Source organism: Zingiber officinale, chromosome 4B (assembly GCF_018446385.1).
Source record: "Zingiber officinale cultivar Zhangliang chromosome 4B, Zo_v1.1, whole genome shotgun sequence".
NCBI lineage: Eukaryota > Viridiplantae > Streptophyta > Magnoliopsida > Zingiberales > Zingiberaceae > Zingiber > Zingiber officinale.
This window is the reverse complement of record NC_055993.1, coordinates 117016025-117038684: the sequence shown is the minus strand read 5'-3', so window position 1 is coordinate 117038684 and position 22660 is coordinate 117016025. Positions and strand designations below refer to the sequence as shown.

General features: G+C 35.0%; 2 protein-coding genes across 4 annotated transcripts; one reads left to right on the top strand and one right to left on the bottom strand.

The window, feature by feature from the left end:
- Positions 1–322: 322 nt before the first annotated feature.
- Positions 323–14130, top strand: LOC121976160. 3 transcript variants are annotated; one of them, XM_042528194.1, is made up of 7 exons: positions 323–443; positions 1148–1679; positions 2051–2164; positions 2567–2632; positions 3096–3161; positions 12753–12812; positions 13711–14130. In XM_042528194.1, the coding sequence occupies exons 2-7, from the start codon at positions 1158–1160 to the stop codon at positions 13876–13878; spliced, it is 996 nt and encodes a 331-aa protein (XP_042384128.1). In that variant the 5' UTR covers positions 323–443; positions 1148–1157; the 3' UTR covers positions 13879–14130. The 3 variants fall into 3 exon arrangements, with proteins under 3 accessions (XP_042384128.1, XP_042384127.1, XP_042384129.1); XM_042528193.1 differs by having other exon boundaries at positions 344–439; XM_042528195.1 differs by lacking the exon at positions 3096–3161 and having other exon boundaries at positions 344–439.
- An 830-nt stretch (positions 14131–14960) lies between these two features.
- LOC121976161 (organelle RRM domain-containing protein 6, chloroplastic-like) lies at positions 14961–20340 on the bottom strand. The gene is made up of 5 exons (XM_042528196.1): positions 20243–20340; positions 19873–20122; positions 15745–15813; positions 15558–15664; positions 14961–15476 (listed from the first exon to the last, which is right to left on the bottom strand). Exons 2-5 carry the CDS (start codon positions 20111–20113, stop codon positions 15390–15392), a joined length of 504 nt encoding a protein of 167 aa, XP_042384130.1. The 5' UTR covers positions 20114–20122; positions 20243–20340; the 3' UTR covers positions 14961–15389.
- Positions 20341–22660: the final 2320 nt, after the last annotated feature.

Genomic DNA, 22660 nt, shown 5'->3' with positions numbered 1-22660 from the left:
GTAAATAAAAAAAGAAAAATAATTCATCTTTTTTACGAATTCGTAAATAAAAATAAATTCATCATGAACTCTTTTCTTCTTCTTTTTTTTTCATAATTTTTATTTTCGTTCGTCCAATAGAGTTTTCTGTCAATTGAACAAAACCGCTTTTTTACTCTCATGATTTTTTCCTTTTTCATTAAAAAATTTATAATTACAACCCTGCTATCATAAATAAATTAAGAGAAAATAGAGAAAATGAGGGTAATTAAGTCAAAAACAAGCCACGTCCTCGAGTCCTCCCTCCCATGCTCGTCTATTTACGTCTGCTATCTATATAAACGGTGCGCTAGCCACTACGCTCCGTACGCTGCAAGCTTAGTCCAAAAGAAGAGTGTCTAGGAAGCAAGCAAGAACCCTAGAAAGCTTCCCATCGGCGCTGCAACGAACATCCCCTCTCGTTCGTACGCCTCCGATCTCTCTTCCTACCATTTTAATAGAAAATCTATCTTCCTTTTTGATCGACTATTACCTCCAACGGTTGCCTTTTTTTGATCCTAAAGTTTTAGTATCGTTTGGCTCATCGTGTTTGTGTTCATTGTTACGGTCATTGAAGGCAAGCCCGATGGCGAACCGCAGAGTTCTCTAATCGATGTTGTTTCTCTGTGTGCCTTTCTGATGCCCTGGTCTCGATTTAGATAACATGATTTTGTGTGTACTTTTTTATTCATTTGTAAAGCACTTGTTACGGGGAGTGTCTCTTATGGTATTTTGTTGCAGGCGATCAAAACATGCTTAAAAGTTGGAGGCTAAGCAAAATAATTAATGTGAATACAGTTTTTTATTTTCCATATCTAACTAGAAATTGGTATCCCTTGTTATGCGTTCTTGCTTTATAAGAGTTAAATTCAGGATATTGTATTTTAATCTCAATGTGTTAAGGTCTTGTATGGGACAACCTTTTTTATTTTATTTTATTTTATTTTAACATTGCTGCTGACTCCCTATTAACCCAGTATGGAAATCGACTTTTCATCAATTATTCCCCAACGTCAAGATTACAAATGTTCTTTTAATATAATTAAGAGCCAAAAGAAATCCCATTCTTATTTTATAAATTTTAGGTTTAAGTGAATTATAATGTTGTTTCTTTTACTCGACTATGCAGAAATAGCATCATGGAGGAGGGTAGCAATGAGGCACTTTGGTCATTAGCAAAACTAAATGATTTCAGGAGCAGCAGCATGTTCAACTTGCCAAATCAAACAAGACTAGCACCAGATCAATTTGTAGGAAGTGGAACATGTCCTTTTTCTCAGATTTTTCTCTCTTCAGAGGTGCATTGTATGCAGATATATTCAAATCATGCTAACCAACTTTATGATCCAAGCCCAAGGCCACTTTATGTCGTTCCCCCTGTGGATGTTCCAAAAGGTGATGTTTTGCCCATTTCTAGAATGGATGCTGCTAAAACATACTATAGCTTTGGATCATGCAACACCCTTTGTCATTCAAAATTCTCCACAAATCCTCCTCTGAATCAACTGGGAAACTCATCCATCAGTGGAATCAGTTCTTCAGCAGTCAACTGGCCCTCTCCCATCATCAGCAATATGGATGGTGAATCTGCAAGTAACTTTGATAAAACATTGTCTCTTGTTCAAAATGCTGAGGCCAGCATGAGTGCCATAGTTCCTCTGGTAAGATGTTTTGTTGCTTTACATCCTTGTTTTGCTTGATGTATTGAAATAAAAAGGGTTCAAAGAAGCACTTTGTACCAATTTTCCTATCTAATGCAAGTTGCCAAAGAAGAAATGTTATCACAGCAACAAAGTTAGAAAAGCAACACAAAACAGTGAATTTCAACTATTTGGGGTTTGTTATCACCTCGCCTAAGATATCCTTACTCTCATAAGCCTTTGTATAAGACATAAAATTGTAATTGATTCCCTCCAACATACATAGTTGTCTCATTTTCTTTTAGTTGAGTCAACATGTTTTAGAAGTGAAACAAATTGCACACCAACTATCTGTCTATACAATTGTGTAATCACATATGCGATTTCAACAGAGTAAGGCTTCAACAGAAGAGGACTCTGGTGGAGGAGAGAATGCCATTGAGACTCATTCTAAGGAAAAGGCTCACTCAACAGAAGCTAGAGCTAGAGCTGCTACAAATAGCAGGGTATTGTTCTCTGCACAAAATTAGGAAATTTATTCCTTTGGACGTGCACTTGTACATCAAATTATGCTAAGTAATACAGATCATGGAACCATGGCAACCTGAAACTACAAATTTGAATCACACAAACATCTTTTTACTTGCAATTGAAATACATCAACCTTCCTGAACTTCCTTTTTCCAAAAAAGAAGTTGATGAAATGATGCTGGAATATCTTGCTAAGTTTAACTAAGATATTAGATCATCCAATTGTTTCCAGGTTGGCTGTCCATTCAGATTGCCTGCTTGGTAGGTTCATTGCTTGAATTGATGGATTGATTTCAACATGTTATGAAACTTGACTTGGCTTTATGAGCCCTTAACTTCTTCTCTTGATGAAAAATCTTATAATATGGTACTGACAGCTCCGCAAAGCCAGGATTGCTGAAGGAATTAAAGCATTGCAAGATAGCCTGCCTTTCTCTGACCAGGTGAGATAAGTTAGAATTATTGTGCAACTTGTGTTTCATTGATACTGCTTTCATGTATTTGTGTTGGAGCCTTATGCTTGGATGGCATATGTGTACAAGCAGACTTTACTGTTTAAGTTTAATATCCAGCATTTGGAAGTGTTTTATGATGTATTAGTAATCTCATATTTTTACATATTCTGTTTCCTGTGTGTGTCAGTGTGTCTGATATTACATGGCACTTAAATATTTATTTTACTTTGTTTCTCTTTATTTTGTATTTGTTTCTCTGATGTACAAAGTTTTACAGCTCCCTGCTGATTGCCTATTTGGATTTTACTTTTCTCAGTCCAACAAATACTTTTTACACTAATAATTAATGGAAATTTACAGAAAAAGGTTGACATTCAAGAACTATGAAGTTTAGATAGATTTATACATTTCTTTCGACAATCAAGGGAAGCCTTACCTTTACCTCATATAGGATACGAATGAAACCGTGTTGGATGACGTGATTGACTATATAAAGTTTTTGAAGCTTCAGCTTAAGGTTTGTATTTTCTCTCTATTTTTGTTTAAAATTTCTGGTTAGTGGATTACTTGCTTTTCTATTTTAGAATTTCTGATTTGTGAATTTCACTGTTTTAGTTCATTAATGATGTGCCATATCTTTAAAGTTTCTGATAAACAGCTGTATGATTATATACTTCAAGGTAGTATTTTTGCATATACTTATTTCATGCATTCTTGAGATGAGCTTATTCCTATAGTTTTGTATCTTTAAACTTATATTGCATCTTTTTGATGTTGTAGGATACATCTCTTTGAATTTTATGAGAATTGAACACAGAAAAATATATTTGAAGTCTGGCAGTTCAAATGGTGCTTAAAACCTACACTATGAAATTTTCCTCATTAGCAATCCAACATAGTTACTGATAACCACTGAGATAGGTTGAGGCATGATGATGTAACCATAATTGCCTAAAGTTCAATCTGCCTAAGACTTTATTCTCAACACTTATGCAACAACTTCAACAAAATTTGGTCGAAGGAGAGACTGCCACATGACATGTTCTTGGAAGTTGGAACAAGAAGTGTCAATAAAAGGTAGAGTGAGCACCAACTGGAGGATGATCTGGATTTTAATTGGACCAGCTTAGCTAGAATAAACACCTTTTATCCTAATAAAGGAATGAACAAAATCAATTGCAGGAGTTTAAATTTTCAAATGAACACCTTTTTATTGTGATTAGTATAGTTTTAGGAATTCTGTTTCTCAAATGAACACCTTCTATCACGAAGAATCTGGGAAAAGATAACAGACCAGAAATTCCACCAAACCAGCGAATTTCAGAAAATTGCTAGTTATTATACCTTTATATGTTTGGACTCTTCAACTACCTCACCACACTGGTGTCAGACACCAGAACTCTGCTAAATTTTTTAGAAATCTCCACATACGACACTCAGATTGGCACTAGTGTTAGATGCTCATACCCAAATCTGAGGAACATAGGTCAAAACAATGCCATAATATTGATGTAAAATTACTAGGACAAAGTACATGCTTACAGAAACCATTACAATTCTACTAATTCCATTCAAACTTTGTGGTCAATTTTTTTTGTTAAAACATTCCAGTTCTTCTCTCAAAGAAAAGATACCCGCTTCACGCCTTACCATCCTCCATTGAATTAACAAAAATTACTCCTCTTGTTATCTTAGTAAACACAATCATATAGAGGCCATAAAAAATCCTCCTATTTCAAAGTGTCTCCCCTCACTTGCTCTTTTCTTTGTCACTTGCCCAAGCTACAATCCCTATTGTTCCTAGCGAGCTCTTGTTCATTACTCTCATGATATCACATGTGTACCAATTGTTGCATTGTCTTTCCCTTTCACAACTATAATACACATATCTCTAATCATCCTTTCCTTCTACTTTCATCCTCTTATACTATACTTTCCTTAATTCCTACACTAGGTCGTTATAACTTTAGAGTAGACTCATCTTCTCCCCACAACCACCTTTATGTTATTGTCGTTCATGTGGTTAAAACGTTAGCAAAAGGTTTCACCTTTGTGCGAGACTGCAACCATCATAAACAATCTTTGACATTCTCAAACACTATTTTATTCATCTCAAGTAAAGAAAAGGATATATGTAAGAATTCAGATATGCTTAGATAACTAACATCTCCTTTAAACACAGTTAGGTAAGTTGCTTCACCCTAATTTATTTCCATAACAAAAATTTGAGGCCCACATGAGGTTACTCTTATTAACTTTAGTTTGCTTGTGAAATTAACTGATCTTTCATAACAAATCTAATCTCAAATATTCTGTACTGGAGGTTTTTTCCCCAGTTTAAGGGGTATAGTGTTTTACCAACATTTGGTACACTTTGATACACATTGAAATGTCGAGATGAATTTAGATGAGTTTTACTCATTTGATACCCTTTCACTTAGTGAAAGTTTATTTACTTTTAAAAATAAGACTAGCAATGAAATGGTCATTTGAATTAAAATTTTGTTCTCAACACTTGATGCACTTTGACATATATTAATACAGATAAAATGAATATATATGAATTTAAATGATTTAAAGCTTTTCCATTTAGATTTTTTACTTAGACTAAATTAATTAGATAATTGAATTAAAAATGATCGTTGTTATTTTTTTATTAGGTCTGTCAAGTTGAATTTATCCAAAATTTGCTCATATATTCTTCTACATAACTTGCTTACTTTTAGAGAGAAGATCATAGCAATTAAATGACTTACTTTTAGAAAGAAGGCTATATCAATTAAATAATCATTTGAATTAGAATTTTGGTGAAATAAGTTAAAAAGAAGTTACCTAAATTCATTTTGATGTGTGCCGAAACCCTGAGTACGACATGCTATTATACTTCAATAATTTACTACAATTATCTTTCAACTTTCCTATCCGATGCAACATAAGATTTTAAACTATGATTTGCAAAACAAATTATTTAAATAATTATTTTTTATTTCCCATTTGACTATTTTTTATTATGTTGGAGGCTTATATATGACAGGGTGTTGACAACCCTTAGATAGGATTATTAGAGGGGGAAGGGTAAATAGTGCACCGACAAGTTAAAACTTTTCTTTCTCTTGCTGTGCTTTTAGTAAGGACAAACACACATTAGTAAACATGTAAATAAAAAACACATACCACAGGATATGATTTAACGTGGTTCACAGCCATTCACAGCCCACAGGTTTGCAACGTCCATGGTCTTATGCACACAAAGTCCACTATCTTTCTCCCCTCTTCAATAAAATGTCGAAAGTGGAGAAACCTCTTACAATAGCAATTGTTACAGCAAGTAATACAAGGCAATAAGTAAAAACACTTAGAGCTTAGGCACTAGGAGAATGAGATTTTTTTTTGTTCGTTTTGTTGTTTCCGCCTTGAGCTTTCTGGTCCCATTTATAGACCTACACAAAGTGCATTGTTGTCACGAGCTTGTTGACATGTTAAAGGTTTGATTGATCAGAAGCCCTTCCAGTTAACCACATGGGGCTGACTTGTTCTGTCAGCTTCATCCATGAAAGAGTCTCGCTTATCCGATCATATTGACATGGCACGATTTGGTCAACTGGATGCCCTTTCAAGTCAACTAATCATCCGGTCAATCTAGATCTTTGATCACTTGTTCCCATCTAGATCACGCCCCGCGTAATTCTTCCGGTCGACTGAATGCCATTTAGGTTGATCGATATCTGGATCTGGTCTAGATCACGTTGTTGATTGAGTCAACTCCAATTATGGTTACCAAAAAATAGATTAGGTTGATTGAAGTTCTAGTCGATCGGATAATCCTTCAGGTTACCCAGAACTTTGACTCTAGTCTATTAAGATTGAGTTCACCTAAGTTGAGTTCTGCCTGTCGCCCAAATATAGGTTCACTCAACTCATCTCACAACAATATACCTAGGCAATCTTCCATCCAACGTTTCGTCTTGCGGATGCTTTAGCCTTTTGGCTCACTTGTGCTTCCTTTTCGCTTTACTAGTATACTCTTCTGTTAAGTATCTCGTCTCTCGAATGCACCGAGCTCATTAGCTCCCTTCTCGTACCATCATTCTCGCTTGTTTGCGTCTTCTTCTCTAGTTGTACTTGCCTTTGATATTTCTTGCCCTTTGGTCTCTCAAGTGACCTATACCACCCTTTTCCGAGCTTCCATGAACCCTAAGTCATTTTGTAACCTTGTGTATATTCCTAAGTCCTAGCACGCTTAGACACATACATTAGATAACACGCAAGGTCGAATTTAAATCTATTACCTGACATCAAACTGGTGGTCAAACCACTCGAGCACTAACAATATATGGTGTAGCTATTTGGAAATTTGATTATTTTTTCCTCAACACAGTAACAAATTTTAAGGGCTTTTATCTTCTTGGTGTTTATCTTGTTCCTTGTATGAGGGGTAATCATGGACTTCATGTAGCATATTGTATGTTCCCCTCCATGCCTCGATAAACCTTTCTTTTTTGAGTTTATATATGATATCATTCTTTAGCCACATGATTATTGTCCTATCAATGATGATCTTACCCTCATAATGTATTCATTCAGATTTCTTATGAAATTGCAATGCTCTGGCACATCTGAAACACGACATGTATCATGTATGGAAAGTGAGTGTGCTTGGGAATTATCATTAACTTTCTTAGACAAAATGGAGTATCATGACAATCTTATGAGGACACTAGAGATTTCATGTCAATTGCTTAATGCTACAACAATTCACAAGCGATGAAGCTACCTACCTTATTTAGTTGGTTAGTTGCTTGCAGGTTGAGCCCTGGCTACTTGGTGTGAAGAATTTTAATTATTGCATTTGAATCTCATCTACTAGGTGGCACATAGGATGTTTCAAATATTCTTTTGAATAATGTTACCAAAGTGTGACTCATAGTTTCTGGACGACAAGAGCTCCTCCTCTCCTTAATTTTAATAGAGAAATTGCGTAAAATTCTTATTGGTGGAATTGTCGTCTTACACAATTAGGAGTCAATTTCCCTCCTATGCACCATGAAAATTGAGAAACAGAAACAATGAAAAAACCCTTAATTTATTAAGCTCTCATTCTTCAATGTAAATCCCACAATAATTTGAACCTTAATCTAGATCTGACAAATCTAGATACTATGACTTAGTGTGATTTAAATTTAAGATTTCTACCCATTAGTTATATTGGTGTGATTTAGATCTAATACTCAAGCACATAGTGTTGATTTGATATAGATTCAAGATTAAATACCTTAAAAAGAAAGTGATCAAGATCCCAAATTTCCCAATCACATTTGGTTGACATTGATAAAAGAAAATATCATACATTGTTTGAAGTGTTGATCTAAATAGTCAAATAAATCATTTGGGTTGGGTTTCAATGTTCGAGCAATATGTTTGAATGACATATTTGATGATGGGAGATGGTGTGCCAAGTAGGTCAAGATTGATTGCGGATACTTGACATTGGAAGAACTCCAAATGAGTCATGGTTGATAAGAAGTCAGATGGGTTATGATTGGTTAGAAATTTAGTAGGTAGAAAGTCCAAGTGGGTCGGGTAGACTAAATACTTCGCATTGGAGAAGTCTAACGATGAGTTAGCATAGAGAAGTTCGAGTAGATCAAAAGGTGATTGGATGTTTAGTTGTGGAAGTCCTAATAGGTTATGGTCGCGGTGGACTGCATGTTAGGTAAGTGAGTGAAGTATACTCACGTCGATGAGGATTGAATGCTTGGTGGTGGTGATGTTCTAACAACTCAAGGGTGACCGGTGAAGTCCCAAGGAGTGAATTCTAGGCATTGAAAGTTCTGATGAGTTAAGGGTGACTTGAGGTTGGGTAAGTGGAAGTTTTGATAGATCGAAGTCGGTTGGATACCGGGGAGTTTCTAGGCAAAATAAGTCATAGTAGGTTAAGGTCAACTGAATACTAGGCAAGGATGAAGTGACTTGTACTAGGTAGACGAGGGAGTTCTAGAGATATGAGGTTTCTTGGCAGGACACGGATTTAGCCTTTGTGCGGCTGGAATTCAAGTGTTAATTGATGGGTGAAATGGAACAATCGATTGATGAACTCAAAGTTATGAAGTTTTGGTTTGGTCAGATTCAAGGTTACAATAGTGAACTAATGGTGCATTCGACTAAAGGGATCTACTGAAGAACCCAAAACCACAAAATGCTTTAGGATTTGTGGTTTAGAGCAGTCGACTGATTTGGATAGCAATTGAGTGGAGGAGTCAACTGGTCAGCCGATTGAGGGTAAAGCAGAAGCAAACAACAAGAATTGTCTCCGTTGAAGTCACTAGTCAAATAGAAGCGAGCAATAGGAATGTTTTTTGTTGATCAATCAACTGAAATTGATGAAGTAGTTAATTGATGTCAAAACAAGAAACAAATAACTGCAATATTCAGACTTGACTGGATCTCACGCTCTAATCGATTGATGGGTAGCAATTTAGGGGGCGTTTGGTTCTTTCCTAGGAATAGGAATCGGAATGAGAATCATTGTATTGTGGAATGAGAATGGGTATGAGCATGAATATCACTCTTAAAAGTAATGTTTGGTTAGTTCCATATTTTCTATCGGAATAAATCAAAATTTTCCTTTTTACCCTTAAAGGAAAATAAGAGAAAAAATTAGATGTGAGAGAAAGATGAATGTGAGAGAAAAATATGATGAAAGAGAATGATGAGGGAGAAAGTCTGATGAGAGAGAAAGTGTGATGAGAAAGAATAAAGATGGAGAAAGTGTGATGAGAAAGAATAAAGATGGAGAAAGTGTGATGAGAGAAAATGAGAAAAGAGAGTGTGATAGGAGAGATCATGATGAAAGAAGATGAGAGAGAAAATATGATGTGAGAGAAAGTATGATGGGAGAGGATGAAGAGAGAGAAAATGTAATGAGAAAAATGAGGGGAGAGAGTGTGATGAGAGAGATTGAGGAGAGAGAAAGTGTGATGAGGAAAAAGAGAGCAGTGAGTGTGATGGGAGAGATTGAGGAGAGAGAAAGTGTGATGAGAGCGAAAGTGTGATAAGAAAAAAAGAGAAACGATAGTGTGATGGGAGAGATTGAGGAGAGGGAAAGTATGATGAGAGAGAAAGTGTAATGAGAAAAAAAGAGGAAAGAGAGTGTGATAGGAGAGATTAAGGAAAGAGAAAGTGTGTGATAAAATGATAAGAGAGAAAATATGCTGCAAAGGTTGGAACCGCCAACCCAGCGGCCCCCTCATCCCGGCCCCACAAGTATGAGAGGGAGTAAATCACGGTGAATACGGGCCCAGCTATGACATGGCGGTCTCAGGGTTTAGCACGGACAGATATTGATGTTATCGCATTTGCTGCCGCAGACCCTCGACCTCTTGACCCATGCTGCAAGAATCCATGTCATAACCAGTTGATCCCGCCCGTGGGGGCAGATAAGAGAGAAAATATGATGAGAGAGAACAAGGAGAGAGAAGTGATATGAAAGAAAAAATAAATAAATATATTTTGATATTTGGTATGAAGGGAAAAAATTTTAGTTTTAGGTCAAGGGTATTTTTGGAATAAAGAAATATTTTGATTAATGAAAATAGGGTAATGACTCATTGAAGGGGAGGTACATGGGAATGAGTTATTACCCAATTTCAAGGATTCATTCCCTTATTTGCATTCCTATTCCTATAATCCAAACATTAACAATAACAATCAATGATTCTCATTCCCATTCCCATTCCCCACTCCTATTTCCCTAAACCAAACGCCCCCTTAGTCTGATCAATGGCTTCTAGGATGAACAGAAGCCTTAGAAAAGAGGTTTTGTGGAGGTGTTCTACACAACAATTATGATTTATTGTAGGGAGAATGTTGCATTCCAGGGCTACTGTGAACAATCCCAGGCAAGCAAAGGTAAGATTTCATTTATGAAAAGGTTATGTACTTGTATCATTTTATTATTTCTTGTACGTGTATCTTTCTTTGCATTATTATAAAAAATATGATATTGTAAGAGGTTTCTCTGTTTCTTCTGTAAGGTATTCGAAGAGGAGAAAGGATATCAGTGATTCTAGGAATGATCCATCAACATATCATAAGTCGTAGAGTAGGAATTGGAGTTTCGAACCACATAAATTGGTTTGATGCTTGTTTGATTGTGTTCGTGTTATGATTTGTATTTCTGTGCACTAACATCTTGTGGACAAACACGATCTAATAACGAAATGATAAACATCTGTCATCACCTCTAGCTAAAGCATCTGATCAAAGAGTAATAACGTTAGTGTTCAAGTGTGCGTGTGTTCAAGTGTGCTCATTTGTGATCAGTTGACTGTGCCAAAATATATATGCAATGAAAATAATAATAGGTAAATGACAACACTAATAAAAAAGAATATAATGTGGTTCAAAAACACTACTATTCTATGACCTATGACGAGTTTGATGTATTACCTCCGAAAGTTAACTAATATTACCCATTTACTAGAGGTAATAGGGCAATCCTCTGCAACTCTCAGTTGCCCTCAGTCTTATAAAGGACGTAAATGAAAGACCAGGGAAAAATAAATTGCCAAGAGCTTGAGTTGACTCATTCAATTTTGTTTATCTGAGATCTACACTAGATCATTTTGAGCATAGGGGGAAAAATATATTATGCAGGCCTAATGCCCAAAATACTTCAAGATCTTATAAAACAAAGGTATTCCAATTGTCTTCAATTGATTAAATTATCACACTTCTAGGGTGTAATTTCCACTTATCAAGATCCACTTGGAGACAATGTACTAATAGAAAACCAAGAATCATACAAATAATCACTAGGATAAACAAGAAATCGTAACAAAAATATAACAATAACCAAAACCTTTATCCCACTAAGTGTAGTCATGAACCCATGCTGATTTGTATAAAATCAAAAACCCAAAAAAGCTCAATCTTATCAATTTGACTGCAAGCTAATCTACAAATCATCTCGCACCTTGATAAAATGCAGGATTTCAGTCAGTATTCACAGGTAGGGTAGAATTCCAAAAAATAGAGAAAGAAAAGTTTTCTTGAGCTTGATGCTTTTATACAATGTAATATGTCAGCAATAGTACACTTAGTAGGCATTAATCCCCTAGTTACAATTGATGCCCAATTTCAAACAAAGCATCAGATCTACAACACCCTAAGAGGAAAGGAGAGGATAGAGATCTGGAATCCCACCTTCTGGTTTAAGGATTACTGTTTCCATCAGTAGTCTTGCTCAGAGAGAAAGGAAGTAGGAAATCTTTGATCGTAGAGGATAAAGGGCTTGACTGTGTCTGACGGTGGAATTTGGAGAACAATTGTGAGCTGCTCTCCAATTTTTCAGCATCTGACACATATGGATAGCGGTTTTGCATGATGAAAAGGTTATGGACGAAGCTGTGAGGGCTCAATCGATTTTATGTCTTGAGAAGAGGATGGGGCGTAGTGTTCACTTGATTGAATGACCATGAGATATTGAGAGGAGACAATCAGGTTTTGATTTCTAGAGTCGATAATGATTTTGATAGGAGCAAGTTATGGGTGTTTTTTAAAAATATATTTAAATAACAGATTATAATCTCATCGTAACAAGTAACATCTTAGACAGATTTTTTATGATATTTTGAGTTACTTGGGTGAAACCTAAAATGAATATTGTATTAGAGTAAAGATGATATCGCTCACCCCAAGTGGTCCCACGACAAGCAATAAATCATAGGGGCATTTTTTCCTAACGCAACGACCTTTTGCATGGTGAAGGTCAGCCATCCAACGAGGTATTTTGTATCCGTTGGAAATTAACCCGAAGACCTATTGGAGCAAACACCCATCCAGGTACCAACTCTGTCAATCGGTGACGGCCTAAAATGAATATTGTAGAGGGTACATTTAGTGGTAGTTAAGGGACTAATGAAACATTAATCGGATTCTTATAAAATGTATGCTTGTTTATATTAAAGGCATTTTTTTGTCTTTCTAAGCCAAGTCTTTAGAGTTCATGTTCATGCCCTTTTGGATTCTGAATCGAAATATTTATATTCTTTTCAAGTAAACGCTGAGGTCATCAAGTTTGAATGTTTTCTATGTCGATATATGGCAGGTGCTGAGCCAGAACAAGTTAAATGGGGAAGCTGAAAAGTACCCTTTTGTTTATGTTGAGGTGCTACATTACTCTTGGGTTGTTAGTCCATTAATATGTCAACTGTTTATCCTCCTTTTCACTCTTGTACAGTTGAGAAATTATTTAGCACAATTAATCTAAGTTTTCTTCTATCCTCTTGGAAGTACTGGTAGATTATAGGTTCATTTGCAAAACTTTTCTTGACAGCTCAAAATAATTCATGTGCAAAAGTCATTTTGTCTATGACACAACTTCAGTTATAATTAACTTGAAATTTTTTAACATCATCTCTTGGGATGCAAAACTAATATGAGAATATCTTTGAAAAGGATAGACTTTTGCTGCTGTTTTATTCGGCTATTTGCCTTGTTCAAAGTGTTCCATGAACCCTTGTTACTCTGCTAGTTTAATGTTGATTCATAGATCCATATGCATAATTATGCACGCATGTCTAGCAGTTACTAAGATGTCTTCTGGCATCTATACTATGCACATTTTTCTTCTTCTTTTGGACTGTTCTATTCACACATTGTTGGCAGGAAAGAAATCACAAATTAAGGTTAAATGAGAAAACAGTGCCTAGATGCATCTAATCAACCAGCGGTCTTTTGTCTGTCTATTTTGATAGCAACATATCAGTGTTTGTCATATCTACTTTGCTATTTTCTTGGATAACTCAAAACTTCTAATAACTTATTTCTATTTGCTTGCAGTTAAAGAAATTAACATTTATTTTTCTAACATGCTTAATATTTTCGTAACTGAATGACATGATAGTTTACTTTGAAGATCCTTTTCCCCTTTCATCATTGTGAATTGCATCCACGATATCTGGAATACGATGTTGTGGAATCTTAACTTTGTTCATACTGTCATTCGTATTGCATCTGAAAGGTATAATATACCAGAACTGAAAAAGCTTTTGGTTATTCTGCAGGGCTACGGACACTACTTGCTCCATGAGAACTTATCTGGTGAACCACTTGAAGAAATGATGGGGCATCTGATTGAGTCGAACATGCCGGCATCACTAGATCTTCTCGGAAGCAAGGGTCTAGTTGTCTTGCCCACTGTTCTGGCAAACTCCCTTCCTCAGATGGATTAGAAGCCAGGGAACACCACATCGAGTTACAATGACACTCTTGAGCATACAAAATTTTGATGGCTCTAAAGTTTGTACTAGTTAAACTACAATGGAAGCGTAACTTCCAAATTGTGAGGGAGACTATACACATGCATGGAGTGTTTGATAATTAGGGGTGTTAAATTTAGAGGTTTAAGCGATGTTTTATGCCTGTGACCATGAAATGTTGGTACATCTCTTCTTCTAGCATCTGACGATATACGTTTTTCATTAGGTCCTGTTTCTTAAAGCAAGTGGGAAGATGGCTATTTTGAATAGATGGATGCGAAGGATCGACTGACAAAAAAAAATGAAAATGAAAGGTGCCTTTTTTTCATCCTAGGCATTTTTTTTTTAAAAAAATTAAATTAATACAATGTTTCATTCATAAACAACTCTTTTAAAGTTATGTTTAAATTTTGGTAGAAAATATTGGAAGAAGTTAACAATTGTAGTATACTAATGGTGGATATAATAACTTTTCATTTCTTCTTATTTGTTATATGTAATGCTTTGATACCCCAAGTAATGTCCTCTATCCGACTCATCGAGCTCATTCGACATGGCTTATCTCCACATCAGCAGACTTATCAGTAAACCTGACACACATGGCATCCTCCCAGGTAAGCTTCCAAGCGGCACACTTAGTCCAACTCATGATTTTGTTTTAAGTAATTTGATTAATCCTCTACCTCAAAGGATTGAGCTGTAAAAAAAACTGATCAATTTGTATATATTGCATCCTTAATATTCCTTCATCTGAGGATTAATATACTTAATTGATGGACCAAATCTAACATATGAACTAAAGCTAATACTTTTGGCAAATGAAAGATTCTAAATAGAGATCTCCTGATCTCTCTCTCTCTCTTTTGACACAAATAAGATTCCGACCCAACTTCTTGAGCTTTGATACATTCTAAGTTCAAAATTTTTAGCTGTTAGGAAAGAGATAAATCTTGTAAACACAATTGTATCAAAGCTCAAAATTTTTAGCTGTTAGGAAAGAGATGAATCTTGTAAACACACAAAAAACATATGAAGCTCCTGTCAATGTACGATCATGAGGAAGAGTCGGTTCACATTAGATCTATTGTATGCAGTCTTACATTACAATTTGCAAGAGGTTATTTCTACAACTTGAACCTATAATCTCAATGTCACATGATGACAATTTTACCATTACGCCTGGACTCCCCTTCAAAGAGATGAATCTAGTCGATAATCCTTTTTGTTTACAAGAGACCAAAATCCTCAAAAAAAAACTTATAATTTAGACTTCTTTCATATTTTATCCATATGACAAAAACACTGAAGAGCCTATTGAGGCAGTAGCTAACAAGAACAGATCGCATGCAAGCGAGATCTATGTCATTAAGGTAAGTTCAACCAAAACGATATAAAATCTCAACCTGAAATGGGTAGTCTTAGTTCAAAGATAACATCGTTCCTGATAATCTTCTTGTGTATGTGGAGCAATTTCCAAATACAAATCAGAATCTGTATGGTCTAGGTCTTACTTGCTTAGAGGGCGATTCAACATCTGCGATTTTAACAGCAATGAACCTGCCATCAAGAAACTGGAGGAGAAGGGCTCAAAATTAGTTTTAAAAAGTAGTATTTCTGAGAGACCATAGTCAAGTTCTAAAAAAGATAACTACTTTCCCATCCATCTCGTTCACAGCCATTAGGGCTTCTTGTTCGCTAGCAAACCAAATATATGCAAGTCCTAGAGACTGTTTTGAGGTTTTGCTTGTTATTATCTTTACTGCAAGAGCAATGTAATGGTTAGATGGCTTTCCAAATTAGTACCTCTAAAACTTCAAACAAAAGTTGATGCCGGTTTACCTTTGCTAATCTCACCAAAGGATGAAAATGTCTTTGCCAAAAACCCCTCCGATGTGGAACAAGATAGTCCTGCATTATCATTTAAAATGACAAAATAATGGGCAAGTTGTCAAAGTAAACAGTCATGTGAGTGAGAGGAAGGACCGGAAAATATTGAGGAAGAAACCTACAAGGGAACCATATTATGGTAGAATATCAACATAGTACTTTCATGTCCCAGTTAGGCGATATGAGAATATGACAAATACGACATTAGTTAAGGAAGAGGAAGACCAAAGAAAACATGGTTAACAGAAATAAAATAGAATAAAATTCATTTAAATATAGATGAAGATACAATAGGAGATCAAACCTAATAGTGTAGAGATCCATAAAACCGACCTGTTGTTGTAACAACTACTGATAATTTTGTATAAAATACATGCAAATACTATCAACTCTGTGAGCCCCTGAGTATAGTAGCAATTTCTCATTTAAGCTTATAGAGTTGTGTTATTAACGAACAAGTTATCATGTGAGATAAAATTGGAATGTCAAAATTTGCCTGGCTTAAGGTTTGACATCTCTATTAAAACTTAAGGTCCAATACATAATCCAAAATTATCCCTTATAGATAGAATGTGATATTAATGGTGGCTACATCATCACACATGTAGCCCATTCCAACACCTAACAATGCCTGAATTTAGGTTCATTCTACCACCAATTGTCACAAACAACTTGAATAAAAGAACACATTTAAATGATCAAGTTCAACCGTTACCAAAAAATGTTCAAGCTTAAAATAATAGCAGTTCACTCGTCTATGCTTAACATCAAAAGGGCATCCCATTTAAAGGAATCACCATTCTTTTTTATTTTATGATAAAAAGGGCATCCCTGGTGTCCCTATTTATGTAAACTACCGAAAATACCCCTTTCAACCTTCTTAGACTGGTGTATTCTCATCCACTCGCTCAAATAAACCTAAATCTATCCTCGCCTGATTTAAGACCTGTCGAATCAAAGAAAAGATGCCCAAATATTATTGCAACCCATTGATTTCCAACAAAGCAGCAAGCATCGCTTCATCTCTGTTGCCACTAGACTTCTCTTCTTTTTTCTCTGATCTACACTGTCGTTCTTCTTCAGGTGGTATTTCTATTTTTGTTTCTTCTCCATTTTCATGTATATATTTGAAGATCTTGTTCATTCAGAAACTCTTTTATATTCTATAAATCTTGATAAAAATCACAAAATAAATAGATCTCAAATCCAAAGGGTGGTCATGTAAATTCATAGATGGAAGTGTTTGTTTTTGAATTTAGAGAAGTTTAGGGTCATGTAGAAGTTCTGAACAACTACATGACCCTAAATTACTCTAAATTGAAAAAAGAAAGTCATATATTGACTCTAAAAGGTCCAGTGAACTCATAAGAGTGATGAATTTATAGTAGTTTAGGATCATTTAACAATTTTAAGCATAGCTACTACACGAACCTAAAATGTTAATGGAAAAGGATGGCATATATTGACTCCAAAGTGTTCAAGAAACACATACGAACTCTTGTTTGTAAATTTACAGCTGTTTAGGACTATGTAAGAGTTTTGAATAAATCTTCTACACGTAGCTAAATTGCTCTAAATTGAAAAAAAACAAAGTCAGATATCTACTTCAGATGGTCCAAGGAACACATAACAGTGTGTTTCTCAATAATCGTTTTGTTTTTTCAAAATTGTTACATGACCCTCAACTGCTTTAAAATGAAAAATAAAGGCATATATTGACTCCTACATATGAGTATTTGTTTATAATTAGAATAGCTTCAAGCTAGATAGCAATATTATTAAACTTTTCCACAAGGTCCTAACCTACTTTAAAATGAAATATATTGACTTCAAAGGGTCCAATTAATGCATAGGATTGTTTGTTTGTGAATATAGACTAGTTTAGGTCAATGTAGCAGTTTTTTGAACAAAAGTCCTATACATGGCCTTAAACTACTTTAAATTATAAAAAGAAGTCATTTATCAACTCTAGAGGCTCTAGTGAACTCATAGGAGTTTAGGGTTGTTTAAAAGTTTTAAGGCAACTACATTTCCTAATCTGTGCAAGTTTCAAGTATATGATCCTTTTATTATTACATATATTATATAAATTTAATAACAAATTTTTATTTCTGCAGTGCAAGATGACTTTAAGTTTTTTACAGACAACATATTCCCATGAGGGCTCCATAAGAATTGCATCATGTGATTATATAAACAAATTACAATGAATTGTGGAATGAGTAGGGATTGTCCTAGTCAATCTCACAAGGCTAGACATTGCACTATTGTCATGACTACTATTTATTTGACTTTCACTTTTAGTGTTTCACCTGTATACTATGAACACTTGATTGCACCACCACCAAAACTACCATTTGCTTGAGAGAAACCTATTCAAGTGCAATTTCTTCGTCATCTTTGATACTAGAACTACCATTTCCTTTGCCAATTCCATCTTCTAAGAGTTCACACCTCCAAGAATTTGGTCCATTAATAGTTCACACCTACAAGACTTCAACCTTCCAATACCTCTTGAACTTCCACTTTATATCTCTAGGACTTCCATCTACCAAGAGTTCACTTCTATGGGACTTCCATCTGTAGGAGTTCCTTTCACCAAGGCTTTCATCTACTAAGAGTTCCTTTCTCCAAAACTTCCATAGCTAAAACCTAAACATTTTAGACTTCCATCTGTAGGAGTTCATTTCACCAAGGCTTTCATCTACTAGGAGTTCATTTCTCCAAAACTTCCATTGCCAAAACCTAAACATTTCGAACTTCCATCTGTAGGAGTTCATTTCACCAAGGCTTCATCTACTACAAGTTCATTTCTCCAAAACTTCCATTGCCAAAACCTAAACATTTTGGACTTCCACCTGTCACGAGTTCACATCTCTGGAACTTTTATTTGTTGAGAGTTCCTATGGGACTTTCATCAACTCACTTCTCCAGAACTTCCATATGTCAAAAGTTCACTTCTCCGAAATCTCTTACCAGCCAAATTAGTCAAAACTGTACCTGCAATTACAATCAAAATCCTGCATCTGTACACTTGACATAAATGAGAATAACAAATTTGTCTAACAAAAAATATCATTTTTTCTAACTTAAATATGGTTTTGTCAACCAGATCAAAATCAACCCAACTCAAGTATGTAGCCACCCCTTAAGTCAAACTTCCTAGAGATTGATTGCATTGACATCAACTATATAAGCCCCACATGAGTTTTATTCCTTTATTGAACTCTATAGAAAAATAAATAACTAATAATATTCAAATCAACTAAATCACTTGATCACATTAGTTACAAATTTCTTTAGTCTTCCTTTACCTCTCAAACTCTTAACTCTAATTCATTCACTTCATCAAATTCATGAATCTCTTTTAAACATGTTTTCTCTTGTATTATTTATTGGTACCTTAAGGTAATTTATCCTAAATAGTAATGCTCTTTTACCCTTTCTAGTAATCCCACACTATTATGCCCAACACAACTTAAATGGGTCTAAGAAGATATTAAATTTAATTAAACCATAAATTCATAACTTGAAAAATTGAAAGGAACTCCTTCCCTATAATTATATGGAGAGAAAAGAAGTGAGGGAGGAGAGGAGATAAAAAGGAAAACAAAAAAAAAGAAAGAAAAGAGAGGACAAAAAGGAAGTATTTTTCTTGCATGGTGTTATTTTCCTCCATCTAATATCCTTGGTGCATTTCCATTAGAAGAGAATATTCATGACATTGTTTTATCTCTATCATTTTAGTTTGGTTAGTTTACAAATATGAGTAACCTCGTCGAAAGTTATAATTTCTCTCTCACATAATAGACTCTTCTCTTTGGCCTCTTAATTTTTCATTCTTTCATGTAGAACGGTTTTCTATGTAATTCCTGTTGAATCATAGCGTTCCCGTCTAATTGCAGAGTGTGCATACATAATTCCTAATCCAAATAGTTTGAGTTGTTTTTTTTTTTTTTTTTTGCTTATGAGACAATATGTCGAACATGATGAGTGCGACTTTGCGGTTGTTTTTGAATCCACAGTTGGTATGCCGACGAAACATGTGATATTCGAGACAACATCCAGAGAGAAACAGACCTTTGATGAAGATCCTAGACGAAGGCGATGGAGCTTCCTGGGAAATCGCCAAGTCAGAGGCGGAGCATCCGCAAGTTGGTAGGGCGGGCTTATTGCGGCCGTTTCCATGAGGCTGAAGCGAAGTGGACAGCGAGCGCAACGGCCGAGGGCGCAGGAATCGCGTTGGCTGGGGAGCCGGCGAAGGATTGCCAGAGGTGCGCGATTGCAGAAGAGAGGAAGAGGATGGTGGGAGCAGAGACATGGCGAAATTCTTCTCCGTCGTCGTTAATAAATGCAAAATTTAAAAACAATCCAGAAATGTATTAGGAACGCTGTTTACTTTGGAAGTTACCCGCGTTTACTTGTGAAAAAAAAGAAAATGAAACCGTACCTGTGGTGAAGCTCATGCTAGACTTAAGAAATTCATCACCAGATTAGTAATCATTGGGCAGATCCTACCAACCCGGGGTTAAAAGAATATGAAAAATAATATGAGTTTTAATATTGGCATGACGATTTATTTTTTAATAGAATATAAAAATAAAGTCGTAATGAATTAGACTTAAAATGATTAATATCATATCATTATATAGAATATATAAATTTTTTTATCCAAATAAATAACATAGAGTTATGATTCAAATCAAATATTATATGATGTGAGCTTGAATAAAGTTACGGGAGACTCGAAGCATCAAGAGAGTTTAATTGTATTCCAACAAAGTGACAAAAAAAAAATTAAATGAAAATTCTAAATTATTTTTTTTATACAAGTGTTTAGATTTGTTTGACTTTACATTTTGTATGGTTGACATGGCATATTGTTGATGCTTGCATCTTATAAATCTTATGATGATATCGTTATAGACAGCTATCTTGGGTGGTAGCTCATCCCTACTTATGATTATTCTCGTCATTATTCTTGGTGGTAATTAAAAGATGAATACGTTCGTTCCCAATGTCTCCGTCAATCTATCTCAGGATTAACACGAAGAAGGTAAATCACGGGCGACAACTAACTTTTGAAATCTTGATTCCATAAGTTGTCATAGTCAGAGCTATCCTGACGGTAGCCCAACCCTACTTAAGATTATTCTCGCCATTGTTCTTGATTCCATCTCGAGGGCCATAGAGGCAGAATGGAAGACTGTAATAGCTGAGAGGAAGCTCTGTTGAGGTAACCGAGTTGACATTTACAAAGTCGACAGGACCTCTTTGAACAAATCCTTGTGAGGATAGCTTCTAGCTAAATAAAACCCATCGCCAGATCAAAGAAAAGCCAGATAAAACCCATCGCCAGATCAAAGAAAAGCCAGGAACAGGAAAATAAGGAACCAAAAGATAGATTAGAAGAAAGATGTCATCTTGTTTGTTGTTGGATCTGGAAGTAAAATTCATCTCTGGTCAACTTCTCTCACAGATTTAAGGAAAATGAGATGATAAATGGACCGAGAAGAGAAAATCTAGGATTTTCCTTTGAAGACATAAAATTAGATCTGGAAATCTCTACGTCGGTTTCGATGACTAAGTGGGCGAAAAATAAGGAATGGAGTTAGAGGAGACATCTAACCTTAGCGTGCTTGCGTGCGTGACTTCTATCGGTCCATATTAAATAAAAAATAACGAACAATATTAGACTCTGACATTTTGTAAACTTCTTGCATATATTATATTTATGTTCTACTATATCTGTTACCACATCAAAAATTAAAAATCCTAACTTCTTTTAAAAATTCATCTCTATTATCATAAATTTCTCCGACAACTTTTTTTTTATTTATAAATCAGCTGTCCATTTACTTATTTTTATTTATACTTTTCACTTATCTTGATGTAAAAGTTCATTTACTCTATTTGATATTAATTAATATTTTATTTTAATATTTATAATTATATTAGTATTTTATTATATAAAAATAATAATTCGATAAAAATAAATAAATATTTAATAAAAATATAAATAAAAAAATTTAAAAATATTAAATAGGGCATCGAGCCCTTTGTGTCTGCTGTCCTCACACATACCTCAAGAAATAGCATAAATTCTCTTTGTATTTTTTTTTTAAAAATATACTAGTTTCAATATTTTAGGAATGATTTATTAAAAAAAATATAAATTTCGTCTATATTACGAGAATGGGTTTATAATAAGGGTTATAACATAAACTTTATACTATAAACTCCATTGCAAGTGTTAAATTTTATAATTTATTAAACTAAGCACCTAACGTTTTTAAATATCTAGATTATACTTATTACTTTTTAAAATTAGACATTGATATTTTCAAATATTCCCTTTTCATCGTTGGTTATGCCTTTTTTTGATTATTTGTCCGCATGTTAATAGTTAAAACAGTCAATTTACTACAAAAAAAAAAAAAAAAAAAAAATCATACAAATAACGACGACATTCCTCACTGAATTTAATTCAGTCGGGAAATACCGATTGAATGAAAATTTCCATCGATAAATACTGACTAAAATATCTATTCAGTCGACAAATCTAGGTGGGGTTCACGGAGAAGCATTTATAACGATTCACGGAGGAGCGGGTTCAATATTTACCGACGGAATTCACTGACAGAATTCAAATTCCGTCGGTAAATGCGATTAAAATTAAGGCACGCGATCTCAGTTTCCTCTCCCCGCGAACAAATCTTCCTCGTGATCTCCTCTCCGCGTCCTCGGCGATCGGCAACTGGTGATCTCCGCGTCCTCTGTGATTAGCAGCCTCATGTCCTCCTTTCTCGTTCTCGGCGATCAACAATCGACGACTCAAGTATGCTCCTCTCCTCCTTCTCTTTTGTTT